The sequence below is a fragment of the Salvelinus alpinus genome, chromosome 12 (genome assembly GCF_045679555.1).
Source record: "Salvelinus alpinus chromosome 12, SLU_Salpinus.1, whole genome shotgun sequence".
NCBI lineage: Eukaryota > Metazoa > Chordata > Actinopteri > Salmoniformes > Salmonidae > Salvelinus > Salvelinus alpinus.
The window spans coordinates 36035752-36062601 of NC_092097.1; the positions used below are offsets into that span (position 1 = coordinate 36035752).

At 42.3% G+C, this 26850-nt stretch overlaps 1 protein-coding gene across 13 annotated transcripts in view; it reads left to right on the forward strand.

The window, feature by feature from the left end:
- Nucleotides 1–26850, forward strand: part of LOC139536002 (CUGBP Elav-like family member 4) — a 131985-nt gene that overhangs the window by 96403 nt on the left and 8732 nt on the right. Inside the window, exons 2-12 of one of the 13 annotated variants that reach the window (XM_071336059.1) lie at nt 1474–1522; nt 12986–13114; nt 13331–13445; nt 14033–14133; nt 14450–14590; nt 18992–19133; nt 19325–19477; nt 20382–20486; nt 21361–21423; nt 21645–21725; nt 22611–22754. In XM_071336059.1, the coding sequence (XP_071192160.1) occupies nt 13037–13114; nt 13331–13445; nt 14033–14133; nt 14450–14590; nt 18992–19133; nt 19325–19477; nt 20382–20486; nt 21361–21423; nt 21645–21725; nt 22611–22754 (1123 nt within the window). In that variant the 5' untranslated portion in view covers nt 1474–1522; nt 12986–13036. Of the gene's footprint in view, nt 1–1473; nt 1523–12857; nt 13115–13330; nt 13446–14032; nt 14134–14449; nt 14591–18991; nt 19134–19324; nt 19478–20381; nt 20487–21360; nt 21424–21644; nt 21726–22610; nt 22755–26850 lie in introns of those variants that run through there. The other 12 variants (XM_071336062.1, XM_071336060.1, XM_071336052.1 and 9 more) reach the window with 12 other exon arrangements.

A 26850-nucleotide genomic window follows, 5' to 3' on the forward strand; every position in this document is an offset into this window, starting at 1 on the left:
TGGTGATGAATGAAAAGGGAGGGAAGGAGGGAGAAAGGGTGACTGGGCCTTAAAAGAAGGAGTGTTATAGTGCATTGAGAGGTATAGCAGACCTGGACTTTTTACACTGAGGAAGAGATGGTAAAAACACAGTAATATACCAAAGTGTTCCCCTAATATTGTCAGCCTCTAGTAGTTTACTGGTCGTTTACTTTAGAGCAAAACATGGCTTTATTGAGCTCCATCTCATCCAGAGTGCTGCCTAGTCCACTAACCACGGATTTCATTCATTAAGGTGTAGCACTCAGCAGTGTTTTTGTTTTGGTTAGTCTGGTTAGTCTGTACGTAAATGCAACAAAGTGGGAGAATTGCAGAACCATGAAGCATACATCCTTTCATACACTACCTGATAACACGCACGCACCAACAAACACATACACACACACACACACACACACCCACTCACACACACACACTTCTTTCCCCTATGTGGCACATTGTTCCAGCTCTCCCCAGTCTCCCTCTCCTTCTTGCTCTCACTCCCCCACTTCTCTGCTTCCCTCTCCCTCCCTCACTCCCCCTCTCCCCAGTCTCCCTCTCCCTCCCTCACTTCCCCTCTCTCTATTACTCCCCCCTTCCCTCCCCCTCTCTCTCCCCTTCCCTCCTGGCAGTGTGGCGATTGGCATTATTAAAAATTGATTGGCAGCGAGCATTTTGTGGCTTGCATGTATTACTGAGCCGGAGAGCAGTGGGAAAGCAGCCAGAATTGACAGACAGGCCTTGGCGGAATGGAAGGAGGACTGTAAAGGAGAAAGGAAATGAGGGGTGAAAAGTAAGAGTGTAAAGGAGGAATGAAATTAGAAGTGCAAAGGAGGAATGAAATTAGAAGTGTAAAGGAGGAATGAAATGAGTGTAAAGGAGGAATGAAATGAGGAGTGTAAAGGAGGAATGAAATGAGGAGTGTAAAGGAGGAGTGTAGGGGGAATGGAAAGAGGAATGGAAAAGGGTGACAAGGCCTTATATGAGAACTTGGTGTCTAGATTAGTTAAAAAGATAGATGGACGGACAGACAGAGAGAAAGAGAGACAAGCAGGCAGGCAGAAAGTTAGACCTAGTCAGACCAATTCAAATGTATATATCTGTAATGAGGCCCGGGTGAACTGCAATGTACTTGAACAGAGCTTGCACACATCCTCTCCCTTTCTCTTTCCATCCTTCTTCATCCCGCTCTCTAAATTCCTGAACCTGTACTATCAAATCTCAAAGGTTGTCCTTCTCTCCCAACCTACACAATTACATCTCAAAACATATTGACAAGTATTGTTACTTATTTGCCAACGCTGTCAATGACATTTAGGAAATGGTGTGCAGCTATATCTTGATGTTATGTAAGCAATCCTAACCTCTTTCTCTCTCTTCTCTGTCTTCTCTTCCTTACTTTCTTTCTCTTTCCCTCCAACCCTCTCTATTCTCAATCTCTCTCTCCCTCTCCAGATGAACAGGCCTATCCAGGTGAAGCCTGCGGACAGCGAGAGTCGAGGAGGTAGTGCTCCACTTCTTTAAACACAGCTGCCGACCGTCCCACATCAGTGGCACCATTACCCCTCTCTGGCCCAGACAAGCACACACTCACGCAAATCAGAAATCAGAGGAGGCTGGTGTGAGGAGCTATAGGAGGATGGACTCATTGTAATGGCTGTAATGGAATAAAAGGAACAGTATCAAACACATTAAACATATGTAAACCACATGCTTGACTCTGTTCCGTTTCAGACATTACAATGAGCCTGTCCTCCTCCTATAGCTCCTTCCCTCTTTAGATGTTTCTCTTATACATTTTTTTTCATGCATAACATATTTAGTTGTGAATTAAGCATACACAAGTTTGAGAGTTTTGAATAGCATCGGTTAGAGAGAGTGAAGGGGTCAGTCAACTATGGCCTTTTAAAAGTCACTCATTAAACAAATCTCAGTAACTTTCATGTTCTTCAAAGGACTCACACACAAACACATACAGTACACACACACATGGGCCACTGATTAACCAGTTCAAGATAACATTCTTCCAGTGCAGCGAAAATTTTTGTTTTTGTTTCACACTAACATATTTCTGCCTGCAACATAACATAATTAAACATTTTTGTATGAGAGAATGGCGGAGGAGAGGAGAGTGGGAGAAGAAGAGAGAGAAAAATAGAGAGTGTGAGGGAACCATTTTTAGAAAGAGAGATAAAGAGGTAGAGCAAATGAGGAGAGCGAGAGACAGAGAGAGAGAGAGTTACTGAGGGATTGCATGACTTCCTCCCTGTTTATTCTGGTCCTCTAACTGTGATTGATGGAGCTGGGGAGACAAGAGAGAAACAATCAGTGTATGAGCTGGAGAAGGATTCTTACTTCTCTCCCTCGCTCTTCCTCTACCTCTCCACCTCCCTTTCCTCTACCTCTACCCATCCCCCTGTTTCTCTTAGTGCCTCATTCTCAAATCCGGGCCTTGCGCCACTGCTGGTTTTCATTCTTCCCCACTAACCAGGAACTGATTCAGACCTGGGCACACAGGCCTCTCAGTTTAGGCCAATGTAGTGAATGAAGCCCTTATTTAAAATGGTGGTGTTACATTAGTGACCGGTTTCCTGAGCACAGATTAAGTCTAGTCCTGGACTAATACATTCTTTAAATGGAGATTCTCCATTGAGAGTGGTTTTTAATCCAGGAGTTGGGTTCATATGTGTCAGGGAAACTGGCCCTAAGTGAAACTCTCATCATAAATTTGGTTTGACGGACATACTCTGGTCGACAACCTGTTTATGGTCCTATATAGATGGTCCTATATAGACTTGGTCTGTCCATGGTGCATCACTTCAACCCCCCCCCCCAGGGAGTGAAACATTTATTGGTTCCTATTAATTTAATCTCCAGCTGAATATTTTTGTTTGTTGTGTTACAAGTTGTTTCTCGAAGAGAGATGTGAGAATTAATGGTGCAATCCCATGAGAACTGTGAAGGCTTCGGCCTTCAATGAGTTTGTGTGTGTGTGTGTGCAACTTTTACGCCTCTACATTCCTAAAAAAATATGTACTTTTTACTCCCATTCATTTTCCCTGAACCAAAAGTACTTCTTACATTTCGAAGGATCAGACAGGACAGCAATATAGTCAAATTCACTACCTATATGTGTGTGAATTTGCCAACCTACAGTACCAGTCAAAAGTTTGGACACACCTACTCATTCATGGGTTTTTCTTTATTTTTAAAATGTTCTACATTGTAGAATAATAGTTAAGACATTACACAATGAAATAACACATATGGAATCATGTAGTTACCAAAAAAGTGTTAAACAAATCAAAATATATTTTATATTTGAGATTCTTCAAAGTAGCCACCCTTTGCCTTGATGACAGTTTTGCACACACTTGGCATTCTCTCAATCAGCTTCACCTGGAATGCTTTTCCAACTGTCTTGAAGGAGTTCCCACATATGCTAAGCACAATTTGGCTAGTGATCCTTCCCTCTGCGGCCCAACTCATCCCAAAACCATCTCAATTGGGTTGAGGTCAGGTGCTTGTGGAGGCCAGGTCATCTGATGCAGCCCTCCATCACTCTCCTTCTTGGTCAAATAGCCTTTACACAGCCTGGAGGTGTGTTGGGTCATTGTCCTCTTGAAAAACAAATGATAGTCCCACTAAGCGAAAACCAGATGGGATGGCGTATCGCTGGAGAATGCTGTGGTAGCCATGCTGGTTAAGTGTGCCTTGCATTCTCAAATTCTCAAATCTCAAATTTGGACTCATCAGACCAAAGGACAGATTTCCATCAGTCTAATGTCCATTGCTCGTGTTTCTTTGACCAAGCAAGTCTATTCTTATTGGTGTGGTTTCTTTGCAGCAATTCGACCATGTAGGCCTGATTCACGCAGTCTCCTCTGAACAGTTGATGTTGATGTGTCTGTTACTTGAACACTGTGAAGCATTTATTTGGGCTGCAATCTGAGGTGCAGTTAACTCTAAAGAACTTATCCTCTGCAGCAGAGGTAACTCTGGGTCTTCCTTTCCTGTGGCGGTCCTCATGAGAGCCAGTTTCATCATAGCACTTGATGGTTTTTGTGACTGCACTTGAAGAAACTTTCAAAGTTCTTGACATTTTCCAGATTGACTGACCATGTCTTAAAGTAATGATGGACTGTCATTTCTCTTTGCATATTTGAGCTGTTCTTTCCATAATATGGACTTGGTCTTTTGCCAAATAGGGCTATCTTCTGTATAGCACCCCTACCTTGTCACAACACAACTGATTGTCTCAAACGCATTAAGAAGGAAAGAAATTCCACAAATTAACTTTTAACAAGGCACACCAGTTAATTGAAATGCATTCCAGGTGACTACCTCATGAAGCTGGTTGAGAGAATGCCAAGAGTGTGCAAAGCTGTCATCAAGGCAAAGGGTGTCTACATTGAAGAATATCAAATATTTAAAAAAATAAAAAATGTTTAACACTTTTTTGTTTACCACATGATTCCATATGTCTTATTTCATAGTTTTGATGTCTTCACTATTTTTCTACAATGTAGAAAATAGTAAAAATAAAGAAAAACCCTGGACTGGGTAGGTGTGTCCAAACTTTTGACTGGTACTGTAGGTTGGCATTTATTGTCATGAATCTTGCCCTGGAGGCAGCTCTGCACAGGGCCGGCAGCAGAATTAATCAGTTGGAGGGGCATGTGATTTCTTTAGGCGGGCAGGTTTTTTTCCCAGGGACCTACTATAATTGTTTTAATGGATGTTATAGTAAAGACCATAGGTCGGCTCGTGAGTTTGAAGTTTGGGGAAGCTTACAATTTATCCTAGCATTTCTACCGATCTGCGTGCCAGTTAGGATTATTTTTATATGATCATTTTCATTTAATTTCATGAATAAAGTTTTTGTTTCTCAAAATCATTGTCAAGTGGTTAATCATAGAAAGCGGAATTTTAAAGATAACATTCAACTAATGCTAGAGCACTGGAGGCCTGGTGATTATCGAGGCTGGGAAAGTGTTGGAAAGATTTCCCAAAGACTGTGAGGAACTATTATTATTCGCAATGATGTATAAAAAAACAGACTTTGTTGTATTACTGCGAAGCTCAGCTTATTATTGGTGGACGTGGTGATTTAAGACAATCAGAAATCAGACATCCCAAATGGGCACTCCTACATTTGCGCACAGCCTAGGCCTCCAAAAGGGTGCTCAGGCGCGCTCTCCCTTATTAAAGTTATCAGAACAGATAAACCATGCTCATTGCTCACATGGATCAGTCCAACAAAAGACAATTAACAAATTGACAAAACTCATAAATGATGGCTATGAAATAATCCAACGCTTGTTTCTCACAAGTGTAGCCGGTTGTGAACTCTGAAAACAATGTTTTACTGTAATTAATACATGCATTAATGGTACATTTACTAGGCCTACTGGTGACATATGTAATGGGGAATTCATAAAAAATAAACAATCAAAGGCCAAACAATTCACACAATGAATGCGCAATAATTTTCGGGAGACAGCTGAGAGCATTCTGGAGAGATGCTTATCTTTGCCACACACCCCTCCCCTTCTTCTTGTTTCAACATTTTAAATTATACTCAAGATACATTATCTTCACACATATTTTAGACGCCTTTCAATGACAGTCGCAAGCCTATTGCCACGCATACTGCCCAAATTGCAGGCTTCCCAATAAAATAGTCATAGTCATATGCACCTGTGATTTGAAACAATCTTCAGCAAAAAAAATTTAAAAGAAGCTAATGATCCTCTGTGACTAAGTCATGCTCTCTGGTGTAGGATTTTTAATGATTTTATTTAGACAGGAGTAATATCATATAATTTTGGCAAAACATAATTTTACTTAAAGGGAAGGGAAGCCAGCATCCGAACAGTGCACCCGCCAACTTTCCTTCCCAATTTGCAAGTGCACTGAAACCAGAGATCTGTATATACAGTGGCGGAACTCGAGTTTTCTACATGGGGTGGCCAGGGCTACTTCAAGGGTCCATAGACCATGACAGAAAATGTGTGTGTAACCCTAACCTGGCATCTAAGGCGCATGAATGAATGATTGCTCATTAGAGGTAGAAGTGATAATTCACTTCTAGAGTTCTTCAGTGTGGCAGATAGTGTGGTCCAAAAGGGTTACTTCACTAGAATTCTTTAACATACTACAGTGTCTCTACCTGGGAACTGCAGCTCAATTTCTCTCTCACTCTCACTCTCACACACACACACACACACACACACACACACACACACACACACACACACACACACACACACACACACACACACACACACACACACACACACACACACACACACACACAACACACACACAACACACACACACACACACACACACACACACACACACACACACACACACACACACACACACACACACACACACACATATATATATACTGGAGAGACGTGGGTCACTCTGTTTTCATTAATATATAATCTGGGTCTATAAGTGTTGAACATCCAAAATATTTTCAGAAAAATAAAGCTCTAGCACCAAGGAGATAAGATAAATTGCATAGTTTATTTACCCAAAAAATTATTTACGAAATAACACATACCAGGTATCAAGCAGAAATGGACTTGAAAATGTTTCGTAATTTTGGTGCCCATCAATATTACAAACTTACAGTATCATATTTATGCTCATATATATTATGTTAACTAATAGCAAATACATTTTTTGGAATTGGCCTGATCAAGACCAAATGAAATCTGTGTGACATGATACCCTGTGGATTTATCATATTAGAATGTTAGTGTACTAGCTAGTACACAGTGCAGGTTTTAATCATGACCAGAGGGACCGCCTAAGTGCCAAATGACCCTAGGTAGATTTAAAACAGCATAATTCTGCAGTTCTGGTGAGAACTGGCAAAATGTTTCACAAACTCCTCCATGTTGAGGGAGCGTGCCTCCTTGACTCAACACTGAGGATTCCGAGGTGACTTAACCTGTCATCAACCATTGTTGTCCTAAGGTGGGTTTTAATCAGTTTTAAAGCTGAGAAGCTTCTCTCGCAAGAAGCACTGCTGACTGGTGTAACAACAGAAATCTTACAAAGTCAAAATAGCTCATGGAAGACCTCTTTATAAGGTTCTAGAAACACAACAAAGTCAAGGAGACGGTCTGTCCCTTCCACTTTTCTCTCTCCTATCAAGACGCCACTTGGTTTGATGAACCTCATGTTTGAGGTCCTCTAAATCTGACTCAAATGTCTGAGCAAAAGCAAAAAGAGGCTCCTCATTCAAGAATGTTGTACTCTTTGGGTTGAGAGACTGGACCCCTTGCATTATCTCGCAATTCTTTGAAAAATGCCTCTGCAGCTCAGCTGAGAGACTGTCAAGCACCTGATAAAAGATAGCTCTTTGGAAGCTCTCACCATCACTTTGGTCACTATTTTTCTGTCCTACAGTACACATTATCAATGAGTCGTGAAATCTTAAGCTTGTTTTAGGCTGTCTTTTACACAATGTTTGTATACCTAACCTCCAAACGAGCTTCAATGCCATACAACACTCCTTCCGTGGCCACCAACTGCTCTTAAACACTAGTAAAACCAAATGCATGCTTTTCAACCGTTCGCTGCCTGCACCCGCCCGCCCGACTAGCATCACCACCCTAGACGGTTCCGACCTAGAATATGTGAACATCTATAAATACCTAGGTGTCTGGCTAGACTGTAAACTCTCCTTCCAGACTCATATTAAACATCTCCAATCCAAAATCAAATCAAGAATCGGCTTTCTATTTCGCAACAAAGCCTCCTTCACTCACACCGCCAAACTCACCCTAGTAAAACTGACTATCCTACCGATCCTCGACTTCGGCGATGTCATCTACAAAATAGCTTCCAATATTCTACTCAGCAAACTAGATGCAGTTTATCATAGTGCCATCCGTTTTGTTACTAAAACACCTTATACCACCCATCACTGCGACCTGTATGCTCTAGTCGGCTCGCCCTCGCTACATATTCGTCGCCAGACCCACTGGCTCCAGGTCATCTATAAGTCCATGCTAGGTAAAGCTCCGCCTTATCTCAGTTCACTGGTCACGATAACAACACCCACCCATAGCACGCGCTCCAGCAGGTATATCTCACTGATCATCCCAAAAGCCAACACCTCATTTGGCCGCCTTTCCTTCCAGTTCTCTGCTGCCTGTGACTGGAACGAATTGCAAAAATTGCTGGAGTTGGAGACTTTTATTTCCCTCACCAACTTTAAACATCTGCTATCTGAGCAGCTAACCGATCGCTGCAGCTGTACATAGTCCATCTGTAAACAGCCCACCCAATTTACCTACCTCATCCCCTTACTGTTTTTATTTATTTACTTTTCTGCTCTTTTGCACACCAGTATCTCTACTTGCTCATGATCATCTGATGATTTATCACTCCAGTGTTAATCTGCTAAATTGTAATTATTCGCTCCTATGGCCTATTTATTGCCTACCTCCTCATGCCTTTTGCACACAATGTATATAGACTAATTTTTTCCCCCCTACTGTGTTATTGACTTGTTTATTGTTTACTCCATGTGTAACTCTGTGTTGTTGTCTGTTCACACTGCTATGCTTTATCTTGGCCAGGTCACAGTTGTAAATGAGAACTTGTTCTCAACTAGCCTACCTGGTTAAATAAAGGTGAAATATAAATAAAAAAATAAATAAAAATACTTATTTTGCAGTGCTCTGCAATCTTTTCAACCTCTTTCCATAGTTCTCCAAAGTAGTTCTCCTCACTTCTGTAGTCCTGTAATGTGTCTGTAAGGGAACCTATTAGATCCACAGCCCTTGCTAGGTAAAGAGGGTTTGATTGGAGCATGTCAGAAAGACACTTGGCATCACCAAGCACTTTACAAAAGGTAACCAAAAGCCCTTTGAAATGTAAATCTATTTGAGAAAGAAGGCCCCTTGCCTCCACTGATCTATCACCACTATTTTCAAGTGTGATATTCTGTGCACTCTCAGAACTGCTGGAAGCCTGTACCTCAGATTATGGCATGCCGTGTATCTGCATGCCCACCTTACATCCATAAGTCTCTGTAGTTCCCTGGGCTGCTGCTGTGGATACAGCTCTTTCTGCTGCAAGCCACTTGAGATGAACGTACGAGCCAGATACAAAGTTATAAAGCTTCTGCAGGAGAGCAAAAAAGTGAACTGCCTCAGGCACTGATTTTACAGCATCGACAAGAACCAAATTCAAACAATGTGCATTACAGTGCACATAAAATGCAAATCTTGCACTGTTTTAAATCCGTGCAGTCACACTAGAATGCTTTCCGCTCATGCCCCACAATATGATTTCTGTAGTCCAGACCATGTTTTTCAATGCCATCAATTATCGTTTTTGTGAGACCTACTGCATCTAAGCTTTCAGCTGACTGAAAGTGTAAAAAGCTTCCGTGGATGCCATTGTAATAGTACCTCACATCTGAAGACGTGGTATTTGTATTTGTATTTTTATTAGGTTTCATCTGCAATTACACTAAAAACTTCACTTTCTTTTACTTCTCTTATTATTTCACTTTCTACAATCTCAGCTCAGCCCTCAATAACTTTGTTCTGGATTTGGTGGCTTGTGTACTTAGCATTGCCACATGTATTCATCCTTTTCTCTATGAGAGGGTCATTCTTTGCTATTTCTTCTAAAATTGTCAAAAAAAGACCCTTGTTGTGAGAGTCATCAGACTCTCGATGACCTCTCTGCACTATATTTTGAGTGGCAGTTAATAGGAGTACATCTGCAATTGTTTTAATGTAAGTACAGTTTTCCTCCACTTTCTTTTTCTGGTCCTCATTTATGACATCTAACATTGATGAGTTGCTGTCAATAGCCCTTTTATTCTGATTCCAAGCATGCATAGCATTGATATGATGCTCTGCCTTCGAATGGAGCTTAAACCCAGAATCTTTAAACAGCGCCTTTTTCCAGTTACAAAAACCTGACTGTGGTGTGAAGGCAGATTCAGGTGTATTGCAGAGAAAAATACCTACAGGCGAAACAATAAGTCGAATCTTGCCTTACAGAATATTCAAGCCATGAATTATTCTTATACCAGGAGCTGTTGAAAGCCCTTTTCCTAGTACCATGCTGAGTTTTGGGAAATGTTTTCAAACACGGCTGTACAGGACCCTCTTCTCTGGATCTTGAAATGTCTAAAATACACGTTAAATAATGTGCCATATCTCTATGGAAATGTATAATATTAGATAGTAACAGCTGCTAACTAAAATGTGTAGTTTAAAGTATAGGCCTGGCCTGCCATTGGGTCCTTTTGGAACAGCATATCTGGTGCTTGATGCAGTTGGGAGGGGCTCGATGACATCTCCTGGCAGCTCTGGCTCACTGTCTTGCTCAGAGCCAGAGGTTTCTGTGTCATCCCTTGATACATCTGTTACATTAAAATAACACAAGAACCATTAATGTATAAACAAAATAAAAATGCCACAGCCATCAAAACAAGAACACACATGAATCAACAACCAACATTTTAAAGTGAGGCTTAATCTGACAAATCATCTATTACAAGCTAAAGCTAAACTTAAATTCTGAACTGGGCATGTGACTGACTGCCTGGTAGATGCTCTGACCTGGTGGTGGTAGACTGGGTCCTTGTGAAGTCTGACCACACTGACTCTGACTAGCCTCAGGTAGGGAGCCGCTCTGAGGTCCGGTGGTGATGCAAGGGCTGGGGTCTGTTTGCACCTGATCTGCCTGTTTGTGCTTCTTTAAAAATACGTCTGATATATCTCCCTTTCTTTTCATGTTTAATTGACCCTATGCAAAAATAAGACAGTCTATGGTTACATCTAAGCATCCAATTACCCACATTTTAGTCCAATCTCAATCTTAATTACAAATCCCCATTATCATAACTGTACCTTAAAATGAACTACCAGCCTAAGTTACTAGTTATATCATGGCTAGCCCTACTCTGCAGTAAGTAACTGAGCTAGCTATAATTTCTTACACCATTACGATAGCAAACAGGCTATCTGCAAATTGTGGTCATTTTTGGAGGAATGTTAACAGATTGATAATAACAATTGGGGTTTTTTCCGTTCAAGTACAAAAATCTAACTGAGTTAATGGATTTCAAATTGCTGAATGTTAACTTGTTGAACACTAACAGATGTTGCCTACTAGTTACCCCACATTAGCTAAACATTCGTATACTGTAACTTACGACACTGTACTGTATATGCATGTGTTACCAGCACAGATGTAAACATAATGTTAGGCTAAATTGGGCTAAGTTATTCTTCTGTATCTCGCAACCAAAGTTAATGTTCTCTCTTCCTCCTCTTCGATTTGAAAACGTCAAAATAAATTCTTCTTTCAACAAGAGGTGAAATGAGATGTCAATCAGCATCAAACTGCCAGTAGGGAATGCAATTTTGGGGGGTCACCTAGAGTTTCTAATCAGATGTCAGGGGTGTACAGTGCCACCCCGGACACCCCTCTGGCTCCGCCCCTGTGTATATAATGACGAGACGCTCATGTCTCCACCCTAACAATGGGAGTCGTTATCCCAAAAGTGGGAAGGCAGGCAACAAGCTTAGGTCTGCATATTATATCCATAGAAACACATTGGGCTTATCATGGACAGATTTTGGCGAGAGTGGGCCCTCTCGCTTCGCCTCTTCCTCTCTGCTGGAACAATCTCATCGGAGAAAGCATCCGAGCGAGCAAAACAGAACCCCTCTGTCTTGCTAAATGTAACCCATGTATCTGATGCCGTCTGGACAGAAATAGTATGAAATGCCATACAATTTTTGTCCAGACAGAATCAGATACATGGTATACATATACACATACTGTTTTGCTCACTCAGAGGCTTTATCTGAAATTGATACGTATGTCTGTCAGGCAGGTCTCGGTCAAATAAATGATCAATATTTCAATATTTTCTTTTGACGGGCAAGGGCGTACGGTAGCCCATAACGTCGACCCTGTAGCCACAGTCATAAAATCTGATTTTAAACCTAACCCTAACCTTAACCCTAACCTTATCCACAATGTTAAACCCATGTGCCTAACCCTAACCTTAAATTAAGACCAAAAAGCAGATTTTTACAACACAGCCAGTTTTGACTTTACAGCTAGCCCATCTAGTAAAAATAGCTTAGTTCTTCCACCAGTGCAAGATTCATGAGAATAAATGTAAACCTGCTCAATATAATGCGTTGTCATCCCTACTGCCTCTGATCTGGCGGACTCACTAAACACAAATACTGCGTTTATAAATCATGTCTGAGCCTTGGTGTGTGCCCCTGATTGTCCGTACATAAAAACCATCTGGTTTATGTAATATAAGGAATATGATGTATTTCATTTACTTTTTACTTTTACTGAAGCATGAAAATCAAGTACTTTTTCCAACACTGTACTTAAATACACTTAAAACCAGATACTTTTAGACTTTTACTCAGGTATTATTATACTGAATGACTTTCACAAGTATGACAATGGAGTACTTTTCCCTCCACTCTGTGTGTGTGTGTGTGTGTGTGTGTGTGTGTGTGTGTGTGTGTGTGTGTGTGTGTGTGTGTGTGTGTGTGTGTGTGTGTGTGTGTGTGTGTGTGTGTGTGTGTGTGTGTGTGTGTGTGTGTGTGTGTGTGTGTGTGTGTGTGTGTGTGTGTGTGTGTGTGTGTGTGTGTGTGTGTGGGTGTCCTCCACCCCTGATCTCCGGGCCACACTTGTTAACATTCCCTCCTGTGCAAGGCCAGAGCCGAGATTAGTCTTGTTGACTCGGCAAGGACAGCCTGTCAGGGAAAGGCAGCAGGGAGAGCAGCCCCTTTACACACACTCACTCACACACACAAATCCTTGCACACTTGAACACATTCACAGACCCACACACACTCAAACAAACCTCACACAGGCGCTCACACACACGTGTGCACACACATACCTGTTCATGACCAGTTCCTCTTTGTTTCAGAAGACAGAAAACTCTTTGTGGGCATGCTCAACAAGCAGCAGTCTGAAGACGATGTGCGATGTCTCTTCGAGTCCTTCGGCAGCATTGAAGAGTGCACCATCCTTAGAGGTCCTGATGGAAACAGTAAAGGTCAGTGTCTGTGGTTCCAGCTTCTCATCATTTTGTTATGTTCATCCTCACGCCATATCATTAAAGACATTTATTTATTTATCTATTTATTTGAGTTTGAACAATTGACACCTTGAATTAGAATCCTTGAAACCTTTCTGGCATTTATCTTTAGATGTGCAATAGCTTATGTCTGGCTAACAGTGATCTTAAAAGCTTTACCATCCTCTTCATCAGGCTCGGGGTGAAGTTTCCCCTAGGTACAGATCTAGGATCAGCTTCCCCTCCCCCAATCCTAACATGAACCATTTGTGGGAAAAATGCCAAACTGACCCAAGATCGGCGTCTAGGGGTAACTTCACCGTACACCCTTCATCAGTGCGCTTTATTGACAGGCTTCAGTAGTAAACCTCATTAGCTTCTTCAGTGCCGCTTCATTGCTTCACTTCATTATCAGTGGGCTGACTCTAATCAATAGGCTCCATCACAACTAAGCCCAATAATTACTGTATGCTTGATCATTCACAGTCATCAGTAAACCTCATCAGTGAGCTCCTTCAGTGAGTTGAATGGGAACGACGGCATGGGGGATGCCGAATTTCTGCTGTGAGCTTGATCATCTAGACTCATCACTAGGTTTAATCGATAGTAACACTTCACTGGTAGTAAGGGTTACACTGTAAGTGTAAGCATCATCGTTAGGCTTCATCAGTTAACTTCTAATGAAAGCGGGTTTGAATGATGTGGGTATTAAACGTCTATTCCACGTTGGTTAAAATTTTAATTTCATTGCAATGACGTGGAAACAACATTGATTCAACCAGTGTGTGCCCCGTGGGTAGTGACTGACTGTCTGACTGACTGTCTTTTCTGTCTCTTTCTCACTATCTGCTTCTCTCTCTTTCTCTCTGTTTCTCTCTCTGTTTCTCTCTCTCTCAGGTTGTGCGTTTGTAAAGTACTCCTCTCACGCTGAAGCTCAGGCAGCTATCAGTGCACTACACGGCAGCCAGACAATGCCTGTGAGTTCAGTATTCAATATGGTGAGTGTATCAGCTAGTGTGTGTCCTTTGTATTGTGTGTGTGTATGTGTTAACATATGTACTCCTTTGCTCTCTGTGTGTGTGTGTGTGTGTGTGTGTGTGTGTGTGTGTGTGTGTGTGTGTGTGTGTGTGTGTGTGTGTGTGTGTGTGTGTGTGTGTGTGTGTGTGTGTGTGTGTGTGTGTGTGTGTGTGTGTGTGTGTGTGTGTGTGTGTGTGTGTGTGTGTGTGTGTGTGTGTGTGTGTGTGTGTGTGTGTGTGTGTGTGTGTGTGTGTGTGTGCGTGCGCGCGCGCATGCTTACCTGCGTGTGTGTGGCAGGGTGCATCCTCAAGTCTGGTGGTGAAGTTTGCCGACACAGATAAGGAGCGCACCATCCGGCGCATGCAGCAGATGGCTGGTCAGATGGGTATTTTCAACCCCATGGCCCTGCAGTTTGGGGCCTACGGGGCCTATGCACAGGTAGGACACACCAGGGGAGAATGACTTCCCCCTCTCATTGAAGCCACGGATATTCAAGGCCGACCACAGTACTGCAGGCATAGTTAGCAGAAAACAGGATCCCCCATTATAGTGAATGGAAAAAATGGAAATTTTCGTGGTCAATTTTTGTGTAAATGAAAAAATGTTTAGAAGACAATCATGGTACCAATAATTGCATCTAATACACCAGATGTATGTCCTTGAACCAAGCATTTCTTTATTGCATACAGAAGAAGTTATAAGGATAATTTTGTTGCTAATGGCAACCTGCAGTACCCTGGTCGGCCTTCAACTTGAATTACTAAATGAGTGGGGGTAGTACAATTGTTCACTCTAAGCTGCGCACGTGAGCGGGCGCAGTAGCCCGAGACTGCCGTGCAGCTCCCCGGGACAGCCACTCAGAATAAATATCAGCCCACACTCAACACACTCACTCAACTTTCTAGAGCAGTGGTCAGCAACCGGTCAATATTGCCAAGCATTTCTGTAAAAGGGGCCTCTCGAGAGGCGCAGCGGTCTAAGGCACTGCATCACAGTGCTAGCTGCGTCACTACAGATCCTGGTTCGATCCCAGGCTGTGTCGCAGCCGTCCGCGCCCAGGAGACCCATGAGGCGGCGCACAATTGGCCCAGCATCGTCCGGGTTAGGGGAGGGTTTGGCTGGCCAGTATGTCCTTGTCCCATTGTGCTCTAGTGACTCCTGCGGCGGGCCGGCCGCATGCATGCTGACACGCCAGGTGTACAGTGTTTCCTCCGACACATTGGTGCGGCTGGATTCCGGGTTAAGCGAGCAGTGTGTCAAGAAGCCGTGTGGCTTGGCAGGGTCGTATTTCGGAGCACGCACGTCTCTTGACCTTCGCCTCTCCCGAGTCCGTAAAGGGATTTGCAGCGATGGGACAAGACTGTAACTACCAATTGGTCTCGGCCTGTTGGCGGTAGGTGCACCCAATTCAACTGCCCTGCGCGCCGGGTAGGTAAACTGTTGCCTTTTTTAACCATTTCATGTGTCTGAAGGTACAAACTCTGCTTTCCCGGCGGGAGAGCAAATCAAGTAGCTGCAGTGACCGTGTCTCCAGTAACGGAGCAGGCATAAAAGAAAGCTAGAGCAAAGTTTATAGTGTAAGATTTCAAAACCAGACTAGAGAGAGACTGTCAATGAATACAGCAAAGAGCTACTGTTTTTATGAGTGAGTTCATGTTTAAGTTCTTACTCAGCTCTGTCAACACATTCTATTCAACACTTTTAGAATCCATAAAATGCGCATTCTTCCTATTTCCCCTCAGTGCTACAACAAGCACTGCAGCAGTAATGAATGAGGAGGAAAGTGTATCTATATGCTTGCGTTGTTGTTATTATTAGCAGCTTGGGTCTTTTTAATATTGAGGAATATTTCACTTTCTCTGTTCTAACAGAGAGTAACAACATGAATTTGTGTATGAGGCTGAAATAATGAGGTGCGACTCAAGTTTCGCCATAAGCTGGGAGACGGTGTCCCTTTTTGGTCAGTGTCAATGAGAGCTGAGGGATGAGCGGAGGGATGTTGAGAAGCGGAACCTCAGTCTGCTGCTGTCTTCTTCCGCTGAGACTGAACATCAGATGTAGGCACCATCAGTCCAGTAAAATAAAAATAAAATGATTTAACTGTATGCTCACTTTGCTGTGCCTTACAAGTTATACAACAATGGCTCTATTACTGGTGTGATCATATAGCCTACCTCAAATGGCCCGAACAACAATGCATTGGCACGGCAATTCAAGTAAAGCCAATATGTGGTGATAATGTATTGGACCTATAGCTTACTGGACAAACCTCATTGCTACAGTACTGTTTTTAATTGTTTAATGTTGCATAGGCTTACATTTTTTAAGTCAGGTTAAAAAAAATCTGAGCGGTAGATCTCAGCTTGCATTTTGACTCAGAAAATGTTGGTGACCACTGTTCTAGATTTTTCCCTGTTAAAACTTCTCAAGGATAGGGGGCAGCATTTGGAATTTTGGATAAAAAGCGTGCCCAAATTAAACTGCCTGCTACTCATGCCCAGAAGCTAAGATATGCATATTATTAGTATATTTGGATAGAAAACACTCTGACGTTTCTAAAACTGTTTGAATCATGTCTGTGACTATAACAGAACTTATTTGGCAGGCGAAACCCCGAGGACAAACCATTCAGAATTTTTTTTTTGAGTTCACTCTCTTTTCAATGAAATTTCATTGGGAATCCAGATTTCTAAGGGACCTTCTTGCAGTTCCTATCGCTTCCACTGGATGTCAACAGTCTTTAGAAATTGGTTGAGGTTTTTCCTTTGAGAAATGAAGAAGTAACACTGTTCAGAATGAGGCTTGAGGGAAGTGTACTCTTTGTTAGAGGCGCATTACACAGAGGCTCGCTACACTTTGTTTTCCTCTGGTATTGAACAGATCATTCCATCTTCAATTTTATTGATTATTTACGTTACAAAATACCGAAGTTGTATTACAAAAGTAGTTTGAAATGTTTGGACAAAGCTTACAGGTAACTTTTGTAGTCATGTTGCGCGAGTTGGAACCAGTGTTTTTCTGGATCAAACGCGCCAAATAAATTGACATTTTGGATAAATATCGACGGAATTAATCGAACAAAAGGACCATTTGTGATGTTTATGGGACATATTGGAGTGCCAACAGAAGCTTGTCAAAGGTAAGGCATGAATTATATCTTTATTTCTGCGTCTTGTGTCGCGCCTGGAGGGTTGAAATATGATGGTCTGTGTTTGTTTGCTTGGGTGCTATCCTCAGATAATAGCATCGTTTGCTTTCGCCGTAAAGCATTTTTGAAATCTGACACATTGGCTGGATTCACAACAAGTGTAGCTTTAATTTGGTATATTGAATGTGATTTCATGAAAGTTTAATTTTTATAATAATTTATTTGAATTTGGTGCTCTGCATTTTCACTGGATGTTGGCCAGTTGGGACGCTAGCGTCCCACATATCCCAGAGAGGTTTTAACCTGTTCATACAATTGTCCTTCAGACAAGGAGGTGACTGAAAATGTTGTTGTGTTGCTTGATGCAAAAAAATACTTTACAAAATAAAATGCATTATTATTCCCATTCCATTATAACAGAGAATCAGACAAATTATGCTACCCTTAGCGTATTCAAGCCTGTCTCAAAAAACAACTGCCCCGTTAAGAAAAAAAATGAACTCTTTTCCTGGAATCAATCACACCCCTATCGCTGACTACAAATTATCTATAACTGGGCTAATAACTCACTAACTAGCAAAGGATGTGAACAAATGTGCACGTGGCTATATGCAGCTCTGACTTTGATCTCAAAACAAGCGCATCAAAACAAAACGACCGCTCGTACTGTAAACACAGTCCAGTTCAAAGCAAATGGCACAGATCCATATACGGCAATGGTCTATTTGCATATAGGCATACTGCAGCTCTGATTGTTTATGCCACACCGGTCTGTGTAGAGTACGGGCAGAGTTGTGCGTGTCAATGCAATAGAATCCTACTCTGATGCTTTCTGCCTACAATGTTGCATTTAAAGTGGCAAATGTTGAGTTGATTCGATCACAATTGACACAGTAAAGGGAAACGTTTATAGTGTTATTAATGTCAAGCCCTGCAAGTTTTTTCAAACGTTTCATGGAATGTACATTGAACACCACACTTTGGCTGCTACTGTAGGCTGAATGATAGAAGAGCTATTTCCATGTTAAAATGTTATGGGATGCATGTTCTCCATTGTTTTTGGTAGGCCACTCTGGTTGGCCTACATTATGATCAAATAGCCACCGTAGCCTACTTGGCCACTGGTAAAACTATAACTTAAAGCGTACAGTGTTCACAGTAAATGCGACCTGATATTTACTCAGTGGTGAAATATTTTGGAGGGAACATTGGGCAGCACTGAGCTAGCCTGCAACATCACTTCCTGGAGTAGCTCAAACGGCGCATATTATGTCTCCATGAGACGCCATTTGGCTTAGATGTGCTACTGAGTTTCACATAGGAATGAATGGTGTCACGTAATCGATGGCTGTGTCCATTCATATATACAGTCATTTACACACACACACACACAAAATAGAATATGAGCCGAAGTATAAGAAAAAGTAAAAATTGTGCAGAATAAGAAAGTCACACTCTCCATCCCTCTCTCCTGAGTGGCGCGGCAGTGCTAGAGCCGTCACTACAGACCCTGGTTCCCATGGAGTGGCGCACAATTGTCCCAGCTTCATCTGGGTTAGGGTTTGGCCGGGTTAGGCTGTCATTGCAAATACAAATTTGTTCTTGACTGACTTGCCTAGTTAAATAAAGGTTAAATAAAAAAATTATTAAAATATCTCCCTCTCTCCCCCTCACTACATCTCTCCATGCAGGTGCAGCAGCAGCAGGCAGCGTTGATGGCGTCAGTAGGGCAGGGGGGCTACCTCAGCCCCATGGCAGCCTTTGCCGCTGCACAGATGCAGCACATGGCCACCATCAACGGCCTCCCAGGGGGGCACATGACCCCCACGTCAGGTGAGGCCAGGGGTCAAGGGTTCAACTTCTCCACCTGTAAGGCAATCATATTAAGATATTATCAGCTGTCGGGTGTGGGGGGGACTTAGTTGTCAGTAAAAAACACCCTTCGTGGTCAGTTGTCAGACCATACTTTGTCAGTTAACTGGCAATGTCCCTTGCTCATCTCTTTCTTTCTTTCTCTCTGCCAGGTGGCAGTACCCCCCCTGGTATTGGCGCCCCCACAGTGACCAGTATCCCCTCGCCCATCAGTGTGAATGGTTTCGCTGGGATGCCCCCCCATCAGGCCAATGGGCAGCCCACTGCCGAAGCTGTGTACACCAACGGGATACACCCCTATCCTGGTAAGCCACCTCAAACCACCCATCCACCTACCACAAACATTCAGCAGAACACACACTGCAGAGGACACATACTTGCTGAAGGATATTTAAAGACAAAATAACACACACTCGCTGTGATACATGTGTAGGGCAGCCCCCGAAGTGACACTTCATTTCACTGTATGCAGAATTTCTTCTGTGTAGCCTTAGGAATTCAGCATTCTCTGTGCTGATCTTGCCAACCCCCATTGTCTGACCACTGAGACTCTTGAGTCAGTAAAAATAGTTATTCAAAAATAGCTTATCGTTCGCAAGCTGCACATCACTATTAGCTAGCAGTTCTCAACTGTTAGCAGCCAATGGCTAGACGTTTCTTACTGGCGATAAAAATATATGATTTACATTACTGAATTATTTAATGTAACAAATCAAACATTAAACCATGTAGACAGTTCATTTAGACCCGCCGTTTATTTGACAGACGTTTATTTGCCGAAATGTGTGCCATTGCCCGGCTATTAGAAGGGACAGGTGGCTTTTTGAGACTGCGTTTAATTTAATATTTTACACGGTTCTCACGTGTAATAATGATGTGGCTGTGGTGCAAATCTGTGACTGAGGGTAACTTGTGCAGCAGGTCTATTTTGCCCCAAACATTTCCCATCCTTTCAGAGGGGCATGATGTTGGATTCTTTTCAGGAGGGCTGGCTGTATTGAAAAACAGGTTTTTGTAGTCATCTTACAAAGGACAAAGAAACAAACAGCTGTGTTATGAATGGTAAGAAAGGTGTTTATAAAAGGTTATAAAGGTTGCTGATGTACAGTATGCGCTTGCATCATGTTCCAATGTTAGCCAGTATGTGTGTCAACGTCCTTGGGTTTGTGAATAGTGGAGGAAATGCTTCTTTCTCCAATCTCTTTCCAGTGTTGCAGGAGGTGGTTTTTAGAGAGGACTCTGAGAAAAACGGTTTGGCTCAGCGGAGTTGTTTTGGAGTTCAGGGTGGCTGCTTCCTCTCTTCTCTCTCTGAAGGTACCCATCCTCAAGCCTTTCTCCCCCCTGTCTGTGTGTGTGTGTGTGTGTGTGTGTGTGTGTGTGTGTGTGTGTGTGTGTGTGTGTGTGTGTGTGTGTGTGTGTGTGTGTGTGTGTGTGTGTGTGTGTGTGTGTGTGTGTGTGTGTGTGTGTGTGTCTGTCTGTCTGTCTGTCTGTCTGTCTGTCTGTCTGTCTGTCTGTCTGTCTGTCTGTCTGTCTGTCTGTCTGTCTGTGAGAGAGAGAAGTATGTGCATGTGTGGAAATGTGGGTGTGTTTACATGCATGTGTGTGACAGTGTGGTTCTGATGAGTGTGTGTAGTGGCATGGTATTGGTTATTATTTAGGTGTAATATTTCCAATTCGCTGTGTGTCTGTAACATGTGTTGGTCCAAAAATGTGCACCACACAAGAATGTCATATAGTGCCAGGAGTTCTTGAGCGGATGGGGTGGATCTACATTAATCTTGGCGTGTTATAGTGGTCAATCTGGTCATTAAAACTGTTCAAATTGGTGTCTGTATGTGTGGAAATATAGCCAGTCCCAGACTGTGTCCTTTTTGCCCAGTTGTTTGTGTGAAAATGGTGAGAGACAGGAGAGATTAAGTTAAATTGCCATTCACGCTCAAACACAGCACAGTGACTCCTTCATATCTCCCTCTCTAACCGTTTCATGTCTCCCTCTCTAACCATTTCATATCTCCCTCTCTAACCACTTCATATCTCCCTCTCTAACCATTTAATTTCTCCCTCTCTAACCGTTTCATATCTCCTTCTCTAACCACTTCATATCTCACTCTCTGTGTCTTCCCATCCTTACTGTTTTTTTCTACTCTTCTTGTCCTTTCACTCTCTCTCCTTCTCTTCGACTCAACAGCTCAGAGTCCCACTGCAGCAGATCACCTACAGCAGGCTTACACAGGAGTCCAGCAGTATGCAGGTATGTCACTCTCACATGGTGTGTGTGTATGCATAATCTGATATGTAGGTGTGTGTGTGTGTGTGTGTGTAAAAACATGAGTCTTAGCGTCTTATCAAATACATGTGTGTGTATAAATATTTTTGTGCACGGCGTGAGTGAGTGAGTGTGTGTAGGTGTGTGCGCTCGGCTCTCCCGCCTTTGAGTGTTATCTGATCTGCTTATGTATGTGTGTGTCTTAGCAGCCTACCCTGCTGCATATGGCCAGATCAGCCAGGCCTTTCCCCAGCCTCCTCCCATCATCCCACAACAGCAGAGAGAAGGTGAGGCACACACACACACCAACCCTGGTCTATGCCAATCTGATCAAACTAAGTGTTAAAGTGGCTGGTATTTTTTGCTTGTCTCCAGGCTCATACACTACTAACAAATCAACTGTCCCTTTCATAGCACGTCCATGCAGTCTGCCTCAATGTTACATGAGGGGTGCACCTCAATAGCTTCCATTCTTTGTCTTTCTTTGTCACCAGCAGAACCGGCGATTTAACATGTAGATACTTTGGGAAACAGCCAATGTTCTGTGTTTTCTTTTGTCCTGGAAGAAAGCCAGAGAAAGCAAGTGAGAGAGATGCATAACAGTAGACTTGCTGTAATCAGCCCATGTGGAGGGAGAACTCATTGACCTGTGTGCTGGATGACACTGGCTTGGGACTCTGGCTCCCCCCTGTGGAGTGTAGATTAAACATATGGGAATCATTTTGCATCCCAAATGGCACCCTATTCCCTTTATAGTGCACTACTTTTGACCAGAGCCCCCTATGTGGCATCATCTGATTCCAGAACTTGTTCTACATAGTCTTTCTGATATCATATTATGTACCAGTTTAGTTGCATCATCATGTTGATTGGTCTTCCCCCCTTAATACCACCACCTCTCACACCCCTTTGCTATAACCCCCCCTCTCTCTCCCACCCCATCCCACTCCTTTCCTCTTTCTCTCTCCCCTGCCCCAACCCCTCTCCTCTCCTTTCTCTCCCTGATGCCACTCCCCCTCTCCTCTCCTTTCTCTCCCTGATGCCACCCCCCCTCTCTCCTCTCCTTTCTCTCCCCGATGCCACCGTTCCCCTCCTTTCTTTCCCCCTCTCCTCTCCCTCTCCCACTCCTTTCTCTCCCCCATCCCATCCTTCCTCTCTCTCTCTGTGTGCAGGGCCGGAGGGCTGTAACCTGTTCATCTACCACCTCCCTCAGGAGTTTGGGGATGGCGAGCTGATGCAGATGTTCCTGCCTTTCGGTAATGTCATCTCCTCCAAAGTGTTTGTGGATCGGGCGACAAACCAAAGTAAATGCTTTGGTGGGTAAAAATGATAAAACACCTGTAAAGATGATTTATTCTTCATTATTATCCTTATTATTATTCTTTCACATTTTTTTTTAGAAAACATTGAAGAGACATTGTAAATTATATACAGTGGGGCAAAAAAGTATTTAGTCAGCCACCAATTGTGCAAGTTCTCCCACTTAAAAAGATGAGAGAGGCCTGTAATTTTCATAATAGGTACACTTCAACTATGACAGACAAAATGAGAAAAAAAAATCCAGAAAATCACATTGTAGGATTTTTAATGAATTTATTTGCAAATTATGGTGGAAAATAAGTATTTGGTCACCTACAAACAAGCAAGATTTCTGGCTCTCACAGACCTGTAACTTCTTCTTTAAGAGGCTCATCTGTCCTCCACTCGTTACCTGTATTAATGGCACCTGTTTGAACTTGTTATCAGTATAAAAGACACCTGTCCACAACCTCAAACAGTCACACTCCAAACTCCACTATGGCCAAGACCAAAGAGCTGTCAAAGGACACCAGAAACAAAATTGTAGACCTGCACCAGGCTGGGAAGACAATCTGCAATAGGTAAGCAGCTTGGTTTGAAGAAATCAACTGTGGGAGCAATTATTAGGAAATGGAAGACATACAAGACCACTGATAATCTCCCTCGATCTGGGGCTCCACGCAAGATCTCACCCCGTGGGGTCAAAATGATCACAAGAACGGTGAGCAAAAATCCCAGAACCACACGGAGGGACCTAGTGAATGACCTGCAGAGAGTTGGGACCAAAGTAACAAAGCCTACCATCAGTAACACACTAAATCCTGCAGTGCCAGACGTGTCCCCCTGCTTAAGCCAGTGCATGTCCAGGCCCGTCTGAAGTTTGCTAGAGAGCATTTGGATGATCCAGAAGAAGATTGGGAGAATGTCATATGGTCAGATGAAACCAAAATAGAACTTTTTGGTAAAAACTCAACTCGTCGTGTTTGGAGGACAAAGAACACCATACCTACTGTGAAGCATGGGGGTGGAAACATCATGCTTTGGGGCTGTTTTTCTGCAAAGGGACCAGGACGACTGATCCGTGTAAAGGAAAGAATGAATGGGGCCATGTATCGTGAGATTTTGAGTGAAAACCTCCTTCCATCAGCAAGGGCATTGAAGATGAAACGTGGCTGGGTCTTTCAGCATGACAATGATCCCAAACACACCGCCCGGACAACGAAGGAGTGGCTTCGTAAGAAGCATTTCAAGGTCCTGGAGTGGCCTAGCCAGTCTCCAGATCTCAACCCCATAGAAAATCTTTGGAGGGAGTTGAAAGTCCGTGTTGCCCAGCAACAGCCCCAAAACATCACTGCTCTAGAGGAGATCTGCATGGAGGAATGGGCCAAAATACCAGCAACAGTGTGTGAAAACCTTGTGAAGACTTACAGAAAACGTTTGACCTCTGTCATTGCCAACAAAGGGTATATAACAAAGTATTGAGATAAACTTTTGTTATTGACCAAATACTTATTTTCCACCATAATTTGCAAATAAATTCATTAAAAATCCTACAATGTGATTTTCTGGATTTTATTTTCTCATTTTGTCTGTCATAGTTGAAGTGTACCTATGATGAAAATTACAGGCCTCTCTCATCTTTTTAAGTGGGAGAACTTGCACAATTGGTGGCTGACTAAATACTTTTTTGCCCCACTGTAGTTGCTTGAAAATTCAGGGCCCAGGCGGGAGTGAATTTGTCTTGCGGGTCTTCTGTTACAGATACAGTGCCCTGAAAAAGTATTTGCCTCCTTTCTGGGTTTTTTCTATTTTTGCATATTTTTGACACAATGTTATCAGCTCTTCAGCAAAAACCTAATATTAGATAAAGGAAACGTGAGTGAACGAATAACACAAAAATGCGATTTCTGTCATTTATTTAATAAACTTTTTGGATGACATGGGTCCCGTTATCTCTTGCGAAAACCAAACACTGCATTCCACAGTAAGAATCTCATACCAACGACCTAGCATGGTGGTGATAGTGTGATGGTTTAGGGATATTTACTGCCTCAGGACCTGGATGACTTGCTATCGTTGAAGGAACCATGAATTATGCTCTGTATCAGAATTCTACAGGAGAATGTCAGGCCATACAGGAGCTAAATCTGAAGCGCAGCTGGGTCCTGCAGCAAGACAATGATCCAAAACACACAAGCAAGTCTACATCAGAATGGCTGAAAAGCATCACATTTCAAGTTTTGCAATGGCCTAGTCAAAGTCCAGACCTAAACCCGATTGAGATGTTGTGGCAGGACCTGAAACGAGCAGTTTATGCTCGAAAATCCACAAATGTCGCTGAGTTAAAGCACTTCTGCATGGAAGAGTGGGACAAAATTCATCCACAGCGATGTGAGGAACTGATCAATAACTACAGGAAGCATTTGGTTGCAGTCATTGAAGCTAAAGGTGTCACAACCAATTAAAGAGTGTAAGATGGCAATTACTTTTTCCACATAGAGGCATTAGGTGTTGCATAACTTTGTTAATTAAATAAATTAAATATGTATCACATTTTTGTGTTATTTGTTCACTCAGGTTCTCTTTATCTAATATTAGGTTTTGGTTGAAGATCTGATAACATTCAGTGTCAATAATATCAAAAATAGAGAACATCAGAAAGTGGGCAAATACTTTCTCATGGCACTGTAAATGCAATGGATTTAGGGGTAGGAAACACCTGTAACTGCATCATAAAGCGATCCTTACGCTCATTAGTATGACAGAGCAGATGTTATAATGTTATGTTATATATGGGGCGGCAGGGTAGACTAGTGGTTAGACTAGTAACCGAAAAGTTGCAAGTTCAAATCCCCGAGCTGACAAGGTACAAATCTGTCGTTCTACCCCTGAACAGGCAGTTAACCCACTGTTCCTAGGCTGTCATTGAAAATAAGAAATTGTTCTTAACTGACTTGAATAGTAAAATAAAGGTTAAAAAAAACAATAACAAAAAAAGTTGTCATAATGGTTTATGTCAGGTTATGACAACATATGATACATGACATGGCTTTAATAATTTAGACTAGCGCGTCAACAAGCATACCACTTTCTATGAATATCCTCTTCATAATACCTTATAAACACATTTCTAATGCCATACTGTATGAGGAATGCATTATGAAGAGGGTATCCATAGGAAATGTTACTGCCATGGTTAGTTGGCATATCACTGAACGCTACCAGGAATGTATTGCAGCATAAACGGACGTATCATGGCTGCTTATAACAGCTGTTATATGCTAATGACAGGTTTATGACAGTTAAATGACGTGGAGTTCTAGCAGTGTTACCCCCTTAAACACTCCCTCTATGGTGATACCCATGACAGGACTAGCGAAACATATTCATTGAGTAGTCTCCACCATAGATTTACAACATCTGGACTGGACATAGTACTATTTAGTGTAACATAATCTATGAATAATTTTCATGGGCCTTTTAACAGAAGCAGAATCAAAATAGATATTTATTCTTGCACTGAGAGGTGATGTTTTGCTGATTGAGTCATAAATATTGCCGATAAAAACTAAAGTGCCGTTTCGACGAGTGATGTATGTTCTAATTCTATGGTTACTACCCTTGAATTGAGTGACCTAGTGTTGTTTCTATTGCATGCCGTTAGGCTTGTTAATGATGATTTGATGTTGTGTCAAACTGTGTCTAATGTATAGTAACTTTAACATGCATTATATGTTATGTCCACACTATTGTATTGTAAGAGAATTGCAAATGAAGTGATACCACGTGTTTTTAAAGTGTTGTAAACAGATTTTTTAAATTTTATTCTGATCATCTGAATGGCTATGGCAGGAAATGTGCTATATTGATTATTGTATGATGAAGTACAGTATTCATTCAAGTTAATGTATGTGTGTGTTACAAATGTGGCAAAATGAAGAAATCATGTAATCGACTTGAAATCTGAAGTAACTTTGATCTGACCACTCCCCTCATCTTGTATTCCGTCTTCCTTCCCATCTCATGCTACCCTTTCATAAACCCCCAACTGTCACTCATACGGTCCTTTCTTTGGTCTTGCACTTATCTAACTCCGTCCCTCTTCTCTATCTC